The sequence below is a fragment of the Pristiophorus japonicus genome, chromosome 10 (genome assembly GCF_044704955.1).
Source record: "Pristiophorus japonicus isolate sPriJap1 chromosome 10, sPriJap1.hap1, whole genome shotgun sequence".
In the NCBI taxonomy this organism is placed as follows: domain Eukaryota; kingdom Metazoa; phylum Chordata; class Chondrichthyes; family Pristiophoridae; genus Pristiophorus; species Pristiophorus japonicus.
The window spans coordinates 102,722,468-102,737,790 of record NC_091986.1 but is presented as its reverse complement, the minus strand read 5'-3'; the positions used below and the strand labels follow the sequence as shown (position 1 = coordinate 102,737,790).

General features: G+C 47.6%; 2 protein-coding genes across 4 annotated transcripts in view; one reads left to right on the top strand and one right to left on the bottom strand.

The window, feature by feature from the left end:
• mre11a (MRE11 homolog A, double strand break repair nuclease) overlaps positions 1-7,303 on the bottom strand; it is a 97,575-nt gene extending 90,272 nt beyond the window's left edge. The window contains exon 1 of the mRNA XM_070891972.1: positions 7,222-7,303. The gene's annotated coding sequence lies outside the window, so the exon portion shown is untranslated. The remainder of the gene's footprint in view (positions 1-7,221) is intronic.
• Positions 7,300-15,323, top strand: part of LOC139275053 (uncharacterized protein C11orf97-like) — a 101,140-nt gene continuing 93,116 nt past the window's right edge. For all 3 annotated transcript variants that reach the window (XM_070891978.1, XM_070891979.1, XM_070891976.1), the window contains exon 1: positions 7,300-7,535. In XM_070891978.1, the coding sequence (XP_070748079.1) occupies positions 7,454-7,535 (82 nt within the window). In that variant the 5' untranslated portion in view covers positions 7,300-7,453. The remainder of the gene's footprint in view (positions 7,536-15,323) is intronic.

Below are 15,323 nucleotides of genomic sequence, written 5' to 3'. Positions count from 1 at the left end.
GGGAGTGGGAGTGTGGCATGCTGGGGGGGGGCGGGGGGAGAGCGGCATATTGGGGTGAAGTGTGGCATGTGGGGGGACTCCTCGTCGCTTGCTGCATGCTGCACAATCTGGCCATCATGAGGGCACAGCCATTGCCACCAGTCATAGCCCCACCCACCACCTCAGGAGGAGGAGAAGGACCAGGAGACGCAACAGCAGGAGGAACAAGGAGGAGGAGGCAGCGCGCGCATTGCGATCCTGCAAGGGAGGTCCGTGACCGACTCATCAGAACTCATTTACACTGAATTCCACTTCTCGGTTCCTGTGGACATTCCCATCACCACATCAATTTGCCCTTCCATACCAAAGCCACAAGACTGAAATGAGAGACAACAGCAAATATGAAACATTCCAATCAACATTTATCAAACAACAACAAAATGTATATGTTGTGTCCTTAGATGCTCTAATAATGACTCCACGAGGCAGTGTGTTGTACTTGAACTGTAGTGACCTTAGTCCTTTATTAGTTAATTCCAGAGTGAGGATCACACCTGGTGGCCTGCCTTTTATACTAGGCCATGCACACCTGTACAGTAACCTACAAGTCTCCCACTGCTGTGCCCTCTGGTGGCACACCTTGTGATGGTACTAACAGTAGCCACGTAGGATACATGACATCACTTCCCCCCCCCTGAACCCTCAGCGCAAATCGCCTCTGCATTGACTGTGCTCTGGGCTTAGCTCTATGTGGGTTCTGTCTGGTTGACCTTTGGTGGGTCACTTCAACTTTGGGTGGCTAGTTGGTGCAGTAGCATGCTGGTGGTTGTTGTTTGTGTGTGGGTGTATGTTCCTAACCACTCCATTCTCCGCCTCCCCCCCCCACATCGATTTGGCAGGGGCTCCTGACATTCGTGTACATTCACGTTCAGGTAAGTGGGTTTTGCATTTTTTTTTGTGTGGTTCCGTGGTGCAATAAGTACGTTAGATGCCTTATCGATGCGGTGACCAGTGCGTGAGGACGAGCTAGTTCCGGAGCTGCTGGGTTGTGTCCCTGCAGTCTGGTGGCGGCTCAGTGCTCGATGCTGGCAGTGGGAACCCGGTTGGCTCGCGTAGCCTGCTCTCGGGGCTATTGCCGTGGTCCCTAGCGTCGGGCCGGATCCAGATGTCTGTGACCTCCCTGTCCCTTCTTTGCGCCCTGGGTCACAGCTGCTCCCTGAGGGGCAGTCTAGCAGTGCACTGGGAACTGCTGACTCGCTGGCCTGAGCGTCGTTTGGTTTGGGGTCCTGGCTGGTGCCTGTTTCCTTAAGGGGAACAGTGGCAGGTGACCCTACATCTAGGGGTATGGCCTTGGTGGCGGTGGGGTCTGGGGACTGCACCTTGGTACAATCTGCTCCTTCAGGCTCATGGCAGTTGGTGCCATCGGTTGCCTGAGTGATGGAGCCGACCCGGGGCATGGTCTCGATACCGGTGCCGTTGCCCTGCTGAGGTCGCTTGCTCTGCAGCTCGTGTGTGTTGGCTGCTTGTGGCCACACTTCATGGTGCATGACTCTGGTCCCCGGGTCGCAGGCTACAGCATTGGGTAGCTCGCTGGACCTGTGTGCACCTGATGGGTGTCTGCCCGCTGCATTGGCTGCATGCAGTGGAAATCCTGCATCGCACAACTTTTCCTTACTTATGATGGACACTCTGTGGGTCCGATCACGATCGCTCGACTTTTCCTTGCTGGTTGCATTTGCACAGTTCAGATCATCAATTACACATCGTACATAATCGCGCGACTTTTCCTCGCTGGTTGCATGTATACAATTCAAATTATCAGTTACACATTTTACATGATCAGTTACACATTTTGTCTCCGATTTACAGTTACTATTACATTGCTTGAGTGTGTGCGCAACTGTCCCTTTAATTGTAGTGGGTTGCAGGCCTCCTTTAAGAGAGTCTTGCTTGCTTTACCCCAATCCGCTTCTCTGGTGCACTTCATGGTCTGGCCATCTTTGTCTTCAGTGCATCACTTCGTGGTTCAGGCGTCATATTTCCTTCGTCCACGATGTTGACTGCTGTGATCCTCTTCTCTCCGGGTTCTGCCTCCACAGTTGGGAAGTCGCTTCTGGATTAGATTTTCTTCCTCCAGATTCCTACCATTGGAGCCTGGAAGGTTCACTCGGGTTGTCTCAGCTGGATCATCTCCACGCAGTCGTGCTGAGGGGTCTGTGTCTCGAGTACCGTGCTCGTCTGCTCTCCAGTGCCGGGTCCACCCTCAGGTGAGGGCTTGCTTTGTCTCTGAGCGCAGAGGGCTTCGATCGCTGGAGGGGTGAAGTCTTCCCACTTCCAATGGATCTTCTCCATGCACCTTCTGCCGAGCAGCATTGGTCCATCACCTGCAACAATCCACAGAGGTAACTTGTGCACCGCACCATCATGGAGTACCTTTACATTCACACAACCAACGACTGGGATAATTTAATTGGTGTCAGTGCGCAGCTTTGCCTGAACCGGGGCTAACTCGGGTCGTTCAGCCGGATTGTCCCATTGCCTCTCAAAGGCACCTTGATTCATCACTGACTGGCTCGCTCCATGAAGACTGGACTTCCCTCTATCGCGACTTCCATCTTCAGCGGGGAGCACTCAGGTAAACATGCTATGTACCTCCCCGTGGGACCAGGCTGCCTCTCTGTCTAACAATTCATAATTCACGCTGGATTCATGGCCATCTGTGGACTCCTCATTGACACAGTGAGTCCTATTTCTCTTACACATTTGCTGGAGGTGGCCCTTTGTGCTGCAGCCTTTAAAACGGCACTGGTGCGCCCTGTGATTCCCTCCACAATACCAGCATGGTGCTACTCGATTAGCCCCCCTCGGCAGACTCTGAGTTAAGGGACTCGGGGAGCCTGTTCTCTCTTCCCTGAGAGGGTTCGCGCTCTACAGTCCAGCTCCTAAACGGCGCCACTCTGTGCACAGTACTTGCCGGGTGAGACATCTGCCTAGAGCCGCAGGTCGAGGTCATGAATGACTGGCTCACAGAGATGGCCTTCTGCAGTGTGACTGTGGTATCCGCCAACAGTAGCTTGTGAAGAAGGCCCTCATGGCCAATGCCAATGACAAAAATGTCCCGCAGCGCTTCGTTGAGGTGGGTGCCGAACTCGCACGGTGCCGCCGGCCTCCTGAGGTCTGCGGCATACTTCGCGACTTCCTGGCCTTCGGGCCGTCGGTGGATATAGAACCGGTGTCTGGCTGTGAGGATTCTCTCCTTGGGCTTGAGTTGCTCCTGGATCAGGGTTACGAGCTCATTATGCGACACGGTCGTTGTCTTCGCTGGTGCCAGCAAGTCCCTGACGAGGACATAGACGTTGGGTCCACAACTGGTTAGCAAGATAGCGCGGCGCTTATCAGCCAGTGCGGCCGGGTCGTCTCCTGCCAGGTCGTTTGCTGTGAAGAAATGTTCTAGCCTCTCCACAAAGTCATCTCAATCATCTCCATCAGTGATATGCTGCAACGTACCAAGGGTAGCCATTCCTGCGTGAAAGTTCGTAATCACGTCGCCAGTTGTTGTGTCCTTAGATGCTCTAATAATGACTTCACGAGGCAGTGTGTTGTACTTGAACTGGAGTGATCTTAGTGCTTTATTAGTTAACTCCAGAGTGAGGATCACACCTGGTGGCCTGCCTTTTCTACTAGGCCAAGCACACCTGTACAGGTAACCTACGAGTCTCCCACTGCTGTGCCCTCTGGTGGCACACCTTAAGATAATACCAACAGTAGCCATGTAGGATACATGACAGTATAAATGTGTATTTATTCATCACCCTTGTGCATTTCCTTATATCCCCTCTTTTTTTAAAAAACCTATTTTAATACTCCTCTGCAGTGTGTCCCCTTTGGCTGCAGCATGGCTGGTAGAAGGTTGCTGTATGTCAGGGCCAGAGACTACGGTTGGCCTTGAAGGCCTGGCTATAGACTGCACTACTTCAGGCTGGGCGGCAGCAGTCTGGGCTGGCTGGGTGCCAGGCAGCGACAAGTGCAATGGCAAAGTGGCAGTGGTGGGATCAGGAATGCTGTCATCCTGAGAGAGGACAACATGTTCCTGCTCCACTGACCCACTGCCACGCCACCAGGGCAGCACCTCAACATCCCAACCAATCTGCTGCAGGACAGATTGCTGGGCTGCTGCAATACAGTGAAATCCCCGGTCGACTGGTGGACCCAGCGGCGATGGCAGCAGACAGAGCTTGCGTGGCATCCAACTGAGACTGCATGAGAGCAGTCTGAGCATCCATTAGAGCAACCATGATTCCATTACAGAATCAATACGTTGCATTGCTTCTGCCTGTGCTGCAATGGAAACTGTCACATCGCTCATGACACGCATCATGAGGTCCAGATCCGCATGGTCTCTCTGGAAGTCCACCATCGTCTGCACATTGGCAATGATGGGATCCATGGTGTGTGCAGAGCTGTGTACAATGCAGGAGGCGGCCTCCTCCATGCTCCTTACCACTTCCGACAGGCTCTCGGGCACCCTTGCCATTGCACTTATCATGACGAAGTGCATGGCTATCACCCTTTGTGTGAAAGCCTCCCCATTGAGATCCTTATCTGAGTCCTGTGCAGCAGAACTCACATGCTGTTCCCTTCTGTTGTGTGTCATCTTGGCCTGCAAAAGAAAGGGACCTGTGTGATTAAGAGTTCAGTTATGTATGTGGAAGATATGCCTGCCATGGTTAAATAGCTGTAAACATCGGCAAGGCGTGAAATGAGGATATGACTGTGAGTAGGTACAGATGGTTGGTGGTTGCCTGCTGGGTTAAGTGCTGGTTTGCAGAGTGTGCAGAGGTTCAGAGGCTGGTATGCAAGAGTTGTGAAAACATGTACTCACCTTGACCATCCGACTGAGGTTGTTGAATTTCTTCCAGCACCGTGTTGGGCTTCTGTCGACCACACTGCTGGCCAACACCTCCGCAGCCACCTGTGCCCACATGGCCCTAAAAACCTGTGGTGTTGGCCTTCTCCCAGATGGAGGGAACAGCGCATCCCTCCTTCTCTCCACTGCCCCCACCAATGTTTCCAATGCTAGATCATTGAACCAAGTAGCCCTTCTAAGAGGCATTGGAGAAGCCATCGCAGACCTTCCTTCCAGCTCTCAGTGAACTCCAGCAATAATAAAAATGACCAGGTGCTGCCTGAACCGACATCGCCTTTAAGAACTGGATTGAGCAGGAGGCTGATTATCACTGAATGAAAGTCACCTGAAATTGGGTGCAGCTCTGGTAACAGCACCCCTGCAGCGCCCCACTGAGACCTTGAAATCATTTAATTGAATAGTGCAATATTTAAAATGGGCTGAATGGCCTTCTAATTAACTGTGCTCCAATAATACTGTTTTCTTTTGAATCCTTATCTCCAGTAGTGGCTCTTCCACATCCTCATACTTTCCATTTTTACCTTCCTCTGAGCAGGAATTCTACATGGTTTTCTACTCTCTAGCTTGCTATCCTATGAGAACAGCTATCTCAACACAGATTAAACCTGGGAATGTCATGGTCCATTCCACAAGCAGTGCATTTAGCAACTAAGCCATTTGAGAAATTTTAATTTATATTCTTGACAAAGCCTATATGGTCTCAGAGGGCCAACTCCAATTCACTTTCAAACGATATTGTGATTTCACACCCCATATATTTGAAGCCAATTGGAACTTGCGTGGCTTCAAGTATCAGTGATCAGAGTCAAATTAATGGAACCAGGGAACAGCCTATTTACAGATTAATGTCATGTCTGCATAAAAAAAAGGTAATTGAAATGCTGTGAGATCCGTAGAAGTGATAACTCATTTAAGATTTTGTGACCTCTCTTAATGTGTCAATCTTAAAAAAAATAAACAAAGCTGCATTTAGATAGGTTGGGATGTAGCTCACTCCTGTCACCCAGTACAGACAGTAAAGAAAGGGAAAATAGAATATGAGAGTAAATTAGCGAGAGCTAGAATTTATTATTAAGGACGTGGTAACACGGTACTTTTTTTTGAGGTTGTAAATAAATAAAGGGGAACCAGTGGATGTGGTGTATTTAGATTTTCTGAAGGCTTTCGATAAGGTGCCACACGGGAGGTTATTAAACAAAATTAGGGCAAATGGGATTTAGGGTAATATACTAGCATGGATTGAGGATTAGTTAACGGACAGAAAACAGAGAGTAGGAATAAACAGGTAATTTTCGGGTTGGCAGATTGTAATTAGTGGGGTACCACAAGGATCAGTGCTTGGGCCTCAGCTATTTACAATCTATATCAATGATTTAGATGAGGGGACCAAATGTAATATATCCTAGTTTACTGATGATACAAAGCTAGGTGGAATGTAAGTTGTGAGGAGAATGCAAAAAGAATTCAAGGGGATACGGACAGGCTAAGCGAATGGGCAAGAACATGGCAAATGGAATATAATGTGGAGAAATGTGAAGTTATCCACTTTGGAAGGAAAAATAGAAAAGCAGAGTATTTTTTACACGGTGAGAGATTGGGAAATGTTGGTGTTCTTGTATACGAATCATTGAAAGTTAATGTGCAGGTACAGCAAGCAATTAAGAAAGTAAATGGTATGTTGGCCTTTATTACAAGAGGATTAGAGTATAAGATCTTACTTTTATATAGGGCCTTGGTGAAACTACACCTGGAGTATTGTCTAAAGTTTTGGTTTCCTTACCTAAGGAAGGATATACTTGCCATAGAGGGAGTGCAACGAAGGTTCACCAGACTGATTCCTGGGATGGGGGCGGGATTGACCTATGAGGAGAGATTAAGTAGACTACGTCTATATTCTCTAGAGTTTAGAAGAATGAGAGGTGATCTCATTGAAATATACAACATTCTTACAGGGCTTGACAGGGTAGATGCAGGGAGGATGTTTCCTCCGGCTGGAGAGTCTAGAACCAGGGGTCACAGTCTCAGAATAAGGGGTCGGCCATTCAGGACTGAGATGAGGAAAACATTCTTCACTCAGAGGGTGGCGAATCTTTGGAATTCTATATTCCAGAGGGCCGTGCAGCCTCAGTTTTTTGAGTATATACAAGACAGAGATCGATAGATTTTTGAATATTAAGGGTATCAAGGGATATGAAGATAGTGTAGGAAAGTGGTGTTGAAAAAGATCAGCCATAATTTTATTGAATGGCGGCGCAGGCTCGAGGGGCTGAATGGCCTGCTCCTGCTCCTAATTCTATGTTCTGATTTACACTCACGGCTCCTCCAGCCAGTGCAGCGGATCTTCACAATTCGGTCAGCATTGTTTACGTTGACACCACGTGACCACGACATATTCTCACGTCAGCGTCAATAGTGCGCCCCTGCACGGAATACAGACTCCATCCCCGAAATGTTCCCTCGGTGCCATGGAAACAGCAACTTTCGGAGGCCTGTCTGTTGCCGTGGCGACAGCAAAGGGACGCGGACGAGTCTAAATTTCGAGGAGACATGGCGCGTGAGACTGAGGAAGACGCGGCGAACGCCGTGTACCAGCGGAGCAGAGAGTGTATGGAGACAGCCGGTGCATCCAGTGAGTAACGCTCCGCCCGCCAGAGTTCACAGCAAAGAGGCGCAGGAAGTAGTGATTGACCTGGTGCCAGGCTCAGGGGTAGTTGCCAGGACACACCGAACGTTCAGGGAATGTCACAGTCCAAACTCTCTTTAAGAGTGCTCGACTTGCAGTTGCATTGCTCATTTCGTGCAGGATCTGGAGCACACCATGAACCGTGGTCCTACTCCTATCTAATTGCGATGGTGGTTCCCCCATTGCTGTAGTACTGCAAATTTACTGAAGCAAATAGCGAATCTCCCATACCACTGCTCGCAATATGTCAAAGGACGTACTGTTTTGTAAGGGCAGCGTCATTATACCTTGCATATTACACGGAGGTAATGAGGTACTCTCATCTCAGGAACCCCTCGAAGAAAGCCAGCAGCCAACCACTCTGCATAGCACACAGAAAGACCACGGGGCTAGTTAATAAATACCTTCACCATGCACTGCAACCAAAGTGTAGCATCGGGGGAAGAACACAAACACAAGAAGCAGCAATATTTTTCATGAATAAATTGTAAAAGTTTGCACTTGAGATTGGTGTTGGGAGTTCCTTTGTGTGATTAGACTTTTCTGCTTGAACACATGACTGGTTTTGCATTCATGCTTGGTGAGGTGCAGGCTGGGGTCATGATGTTATCATCGGTTACTTCATTGTGGGGATAGTGGGTAAGTAAACACTGGCCGGGAGGTGGTGTAAGTGTCACAGAGCAGGATGTGACCTATTCCAAACAGCCCCTGGGAATGTTGTGCAGCACTATTATGCATTGACCCATTCATTCTTTACCTCTCTCGCCACAGTGAAACAGAGGATGGACTGTCTGTAATGTGGCAATGGGATCTTTCCTCATCCTTCCCTTCACCACTACCCTCCCCCTTGTGTTTGGGTCCAGTTCCACGGGACCGTAACAAAATGTTTCTTCATTCTTCAGGAGCTCTGACGGTGAATGTTGACGGATGATTTGATTGTGGAGGGGCATTGAAGCTGGGCGTAACCATACCTGCAATCTCGGTCCAGGAATGTCACTTTCTACCGGGGTGAGGGAGGGGGTCAGTTGCCACTGATTTTTTATTATAGATAAAGAAAATCACCAACCGCTGGAAATGGACCTGGGGGTCCTTGTGCATGAAAATATTTTTCGTAGCCAATCTTTCCAATTCTTTGTCAAATCACAAATGCCAGAGGTCACCTTGCACACATCAAGGATCACTCTGCGCCAATGCTCTTAGCCAAAAGGCCTAGAGCCACTGCACCGTTCCTGGAAGTACTGCAATACCAGGTTCGTGCCATGGAGGTGGATGGGTCAAATCACACCACCCACCTTGTGCATGAATCCCAAAAAGTTAGTTTGCAGGTGCAGCAGGTAATCAGGAAGGCGAATGGAATGTTGGCCTTCATTGCGAGAGGGATGGAGTACAAAAGCAGGGAGGTCTGCTGCAACTGTACAGGGTATTGGTGAGGCCGTACCTGGAGTATTGCGTGCAGTTTTGGTCTCCTTACTTAAGGAAGGATATACTAGCTTTGGAGGGGGTACAGAGACGATTCACTAGGCTGATTCCGGAGATGAGGGGATTACCTTATGATGATAGATTGAGTAGACTGGGTCTTTACTCGTTGGGAGTTCAGAAGGATGAGGGGTGATCTTATAGAAACATTTAAAATAATGAAAGGGATAGACAAGATAGAGGCGGAGAGGTTGTTTCCACTGGTCGGGGAGACTAGAACTAGGGGGCACAGCCTCAAAATACAGGGGAGCCAATTTAAAACCGAGTTGAGAAGGAATTTCTTCTCCCAGAGGGTTGTGAATCTGTGGAATTCTCTGCCCAAGGAAGCAGTTGAGGCTAGCTCATTGAATGTATTCAAGTCACAGATAGATAGATTTTTAACCAATAAGGGAATTAAGGGTTACGGGGAGTGGGCGGGTAAGTGGAGCTGAGTCCACGGCCAGATCAGCCATGATCTTATTGAATGGCGGAGCAGGCTCGAGGGGCTAGATGGCCTACTCCTGTCCTAATTCTTATGTTCTTATGAGTTCAGAAGGATGAGGGGTGATCTTATAGAAACATTTAAAATAATGAAAGGGATAGACAAGATAGAGGCAGAGAGGTTGTTTCCACTGGTCGGGGAGACTAGAACTAGGGGGCACAGCCTCAAAATACGGGGGAGCCAATTTAAAATCGAGATGAGAAGGAATTTCTTCTCCCAGAGGGTTGTGAATCTGTGGAATTCTCTGCCCAAGGAAGCAGTTGAGGCTAGCTCATTGAGTGTATTCAAGTCACAGATAGATAGATTTTTAACCAATAAGGGAATTAAGGGTTACGAGGAGCGGGCGGGTTAGTGGAGCTGAGTCCACAGCCAGATCAGCCACGATCTTGTTGAATGGCGGAGCAGGCTCGAGGGGCTAGATGGCTTACACCTGTTCCTAATTCTTATGTTCTTATGGTAAATGTGAAATGAAAATAAAATGCCAGAAATATACAACAGGTCAGTCAGCATCTGAAAAGGAAAAGACAGGTTAAATGCTGAGTGGACACTATACTCATTGAAGTTTACAAGAATGAGAGGTGATCTTATTGAAATGTATAAGATTCTGAAGGGGCTTGGACAGGGTAGATACAGAGAGGATATTTCCCCTTGTGGGGGAATCTAGAACTGGGGACATAGTTTCAGAATAAGGGGTCGCCCATTTAAAATGGAATTGAGGAGGAATGCTTGACAAATCTTCTGGAATTTTTTGAGAATGTTTCCAGTAAAGTGGACAAAGGAGAACCAGTTGATGTGGTATATTTGGACTTTCAGAAGGCTTTCGACAAGGTCCCACACAAGAGATTAATGTGCAAAGTTAAAGCACATGGGATTGGGGGTAGTGTGCTGATGTGGATTGAGAACTGGTTGTCAGACAGGAAGCAAAGAGTAGGAGTAAACGGGTACTTTTCAGAATGGCAGGCAGTGACTAGTGGAGTGCCGCAAGGTTCTGTGCTGGGGCCCCAGCTGTTTACATTGTACATTAATGATTTAGACGAGGGGATTAAATGCAGTATCTCCAAATTTGCAGATGATACTAAGTTGGGTGGCAGTGTGAGCTGCGAGGAGGATGCTATTAGGCTGCAGAGTGACTTGGATAGGTTAGGTGAGTGGGCAAATGCATGGCAGATGAAGTATAATGTGGATAAATGTGAGGTTATCCACTTTGGTGGTAAAAACAGAGAGACAGACTATTATCTGAATGGTGACAGATTAGGAAAAGGGAAGGTGCAACGAGACCTGGGTGTCATGGTACATCAGTCATTGAAGGTTGGCATGCAGGTACAGCAGGCGGTTAAGAAAGCAAATGGCATGTTGGCCTTCATAGCGAGGGGATTTGAATACAGGGGCAGGGAGGTGTTGCTACAGTTGTACAGGGCCTTGGTGAGGCCACACCTGGAGTATTGTGTACAGTTTTGGTCTCCTAACTTGAGGAAGGACATTCTTGCTATTGAGGGAGTGCAGCGAAGGTTCACCAGACTGATTCCCGGGATGGCGGGACTGACCTATCAAGAAAGATTGGATCAACTGGGCTTGTATTCACTGGAGTTCAGAAGAATGAGAGGGGATCTCATAGAAACGTTTAAAATTCTGACGGGTTTAGACAGGTTAGATGCAGAAAGAATGTTCCCAATGTTGGGGAAGTCCAGAACCAGGGGTCACAGTCTGAGGATAAGGGGTAAGCCATTTAGGACCGAGATGAGGAGAAACTTCTTCACCCAGAGAGTGGTGAACCTGTGGAATTCTCTACCACAGAAAGTAGTTGAGGCCAATTCACTAAATATATTCAAAAGGGAGTTAGATGAAGTCCTTACTACTCGGGGGATCAAGGGTTATGGCGAGAAAGCAGGAAGGGGGTACTGAAGTTTCATGTTCAGCCATGAACTCATTGAATGGCGGTGCAGGCTAGAAGGGCTGAATGGCCTACTCCTGCACCTATTTTCTATGTTTCTATGTTTCTCTGAGGGTTAGACCTGGGATTTTGGTGACGTCCAATCCAGTCACCCTCATCCCAGCAGTCGCTCTCCAGCATGCACTGTACCTTGATGTGGTATGCTCCTGTGAAGTCCCCGACCTGACTGACCACAAGGCTGTGTCACTATCACACATGGATACCGTTTCCTTGTTTTACACCTCCATCCAAAGACCATCTCTTTACACAACCCCTTTCTACACAATTGCAGGGCTCACTCAAAGACGCACACATTTCATAACAGCATAGGTTACACTGGGACAAATCTTCAGTCTATTTTCATTCAGGCAAAATACACGTGATCGGGGCCCAGGTGAGGCGTGAGTTCAGGGCCCAGAAGAGGCAAGGGTCCAGAGGCAGCACGGGCCAGCCCACACTGTAATATGTGTGTGCACGAGCAGAGCTGGTCTTGCCACTGGACCAAGAGCTAGCTCTGTCAAACCCGTGTGGTGGCTGGTGTGCAACGGCCACCACACGTTAAAAAAAAATCCATGCACAGGCATCTTCCATCCTTCAACATGTAGTTCGGGACCTGGAATATTAGGTCCTTCATTGAAACACCTGTGAACTCATCCCTTTGTGGCGTGGAAGCAAGTCATCCTCGATACGAGGGACCGCCTATGATGATGATGTTATGTGGGATTGGTGTAACAGTTAATGGGGAATATACTATAGGAATTCTTGTGCTGGACGTTTCAAAAATTTTGAAGCATTTGTTCTCCATGGGGGATTTGCTAGTCATTGCTGTTCCAGTATAGCTGGAAAATCCTGACAATCAGTGCCATTGCTGTTACTTCTTCAGTCCCTTCAGAATCTTGCTCTTGCTGCATGGTGATTCTTCTCTTGAAGGAAAAAATATGGCATGCAACACACGGCTTTAACTTGGACACCTTTTTGTGGCTGTAAAGCAGTATCCCCCTTGACATATCCAGAGAATGGCATCGTTGTTTGAGCAGTCCAATTGTGTGTTTAATTTAAATCTTTATAGATTTGTTTCATCTGTCTCATATATTCTTTAGCTGCAGTTCTAGAATTGTGTGTGGTGTCACCAGCAGGCCTCCAAAGGGTATCGCTGTTCACCCCAGGATCCATCCTTCTAGGGTAGAATGATCCTGAAATAAGGGTGAGACTGTAGACTGGACAGAATGAATGCATCTGGAAAATTGCAGAGTACCTGCAACCAACTACATGAAGCAGTTGCTATGGCCATACACATTGATGGAATGGAATCATTCTTCCTGTTCATAAAAGCAATAGCGTTGATGAAAGGACCACATGGGTTGCATCCATGAGGCCTTTCACATTTGGGAGGTTAGCTACTCTAGAAAAGTAAAGAGCCTGTTCCTGTTGATGTTCCTCATCCATAGGGATAGTTATGTGAGTTGTTGGCCTTGGCAGACAATGGTTTATTTACCTGCTGTATAGAAAAAAAGAAATACATGCATTTATATAGTGCCTTTCATGACCACTGGACATCCCAAAGTGCTTTAGAGCTAATGAAATACTTTTTGAAGTGTAGTCACTATGTAATGTAGGGCAAAAACGTTAGAGAGAGTTGTGCACAGACCTCCAAACAGTAGTCGTGATGTTGGGGAGGGCATCAAACAGGAAATTAGAGGTGCATGCAATAAAGGTGCAGCAGTTATAATGGGTGACTTTAATATGCACATAGATTGGGCTAACCAAACTGGAAACAATACGGTGGAGGAGGATTTCCTGGAGTGCATAAGGGATGGTTTTTTAGACCAATATGTCGAGGAACCAACTAGGGGGGAGGCCATCTTAGACTGGGTGTTGTGTAATGAGAGAGGATTAATTAGCAATCTCGTTGTGCAAGGTCCCTTGGGAAAGAGTGACCATAATATGGAGAATGAAACAGTTAATTCAGAGACCATGGTCCAGAACTTAAAGAAGGGTAACTTTGAAGGTATGAGGCGTGAATTGGCTAGGATAGATTGGTGAATGCTGCTTAAGGGGTTGACTGTGGATGGGTAATGGCAGACATTTAGAGACCGCATGGATGAACTACAACAATTGTACATTCCTATCTGGCGTAAAAATAAAAAAGGGAAGGTGGCTCAACCGTGGCTATCAAGGGAAATCAGGGATAGTATTAAAGCCAAGGAAGTGGCATACAAATTGGCCAGAAATAGCAGCGAACCCGGGGACTGGGAGAAATTTAGAACTCAGCAGAGGAGGACAAAGGGTTTGATTAGGGCAGGGGAAATGGAGTACGAGAAGAAGCTTGCAGGGAACATTAAGACAGATTGCAAAAGTTTCTATAGATATGTAAAGAGAAAAAGGTTAGTAAACACAAACGTAGGTCCCCTGCAGTCAGAATCAGGGGAAGTCATAACGGGGAACAAAGAAATGGCAGACCAATTGAACAAGTACTTTGGTTCGGTATTCACTAAGGAGGACACAAACAATCTTACGGATATAAAAGGGGTCAGAGGGTCTAGTAAGGAGGAGGAACTGAGGGAAATCCTTATTAGTCAGGAAATTGTGTTGGGGAAATTGATGGGATTGAAGGCCGATAAATCCCCAGGGCCTGATGGACTGCATCCCAGAGTACTTAAGGAGGTGGCCTTGGAAATAGCGGATGCATTGACAGTCATTTTCCAACATTCCATTGACTCTGGATCAGTTCCTATCGAGTGGCGGGTAGCCAATGTAACCCCACTTTTTAAAAAAGGAGGGAGAGAGAAAACAGGGAATTATAGACCGGTCAGCCTGACCTCAGTAGTGGGTAAAATGATGGAATCAATTATTAAGGATGTCATAGCAGCGCATTTGGAAAGAGGTGACATGATAGGTCCAAGTCAGCATGGATTTGTGAAAGGGAAATCATGCTTGACAAATCTTCTGGAATTTTTTGAGGATGTTTCCAGTAGAGTGGACAAGGGAGAACCAGTTGATGTGGTATATTTGGACTTTCAGAAGGCTTTCGACAAGGTCCCACACAAGAGATTAATGTGCAAAGTTAAAGCACATGAGATTGGGGATAGTGTGCTGACATGGATTGAGAACTGGTTGTCAGACAGGAAGCAAAGAGTAGGAGTAAATGGGGACTTTTCAGAATGGCAGGCAGTGACTAGTGGGGTACCGCAAGGTTCTGTGCTGGGGCCCCAGCTGTTTACACTGTACATTAATGATTTAGAGGAGGGGATTAAATGTAGTATCTCCAAATTTGCGGATGACACTAAGTTGGGTGGCAGTGTGAGCTGCGAGGAGGATGCTATGAGGCTGCAGAGTGACTTGGATAGGTTAGGTGAGTGGGCAAATGCATGGCAGATGAAGTATAATGTGGATAAATGTGAGGTTATCCACTTTGGTGGTAAAAACAGAGAGACAGACTATTATCTGAATGGTGACAGATTAGGAAAAGGGGAGGTGCAACGAGACCTGGGTGTCATGGTACATCAGTCATTGAAGGTTGGCATGCGGTACAGCAGGCGGTTAAGAAAGCAAATGGCATGTTGGCCTTCATAGCGAGGGGATTTGAGTACAGGGGTAGGAAGGTGTTGCTACAGTTGTACAGGGCCTTGGTGAGGCCACACCTGGAGTATTGTGTACAGTTTTGGTCTCCTAACTTGAGGAAGGACATTCTTGAGGGAGTGCAGCGAAGGTTCACCAGACTGATTCCTGGGATGGCGGGACTGCCCTATCAAGAAAGACTGGATCCACTGGGCTTGTGTTCATTGGAGTTCAGAAGAATGAGAGGGGACCTCATAGAAACGTTTAAAATTCTGACGGATTCAGACAG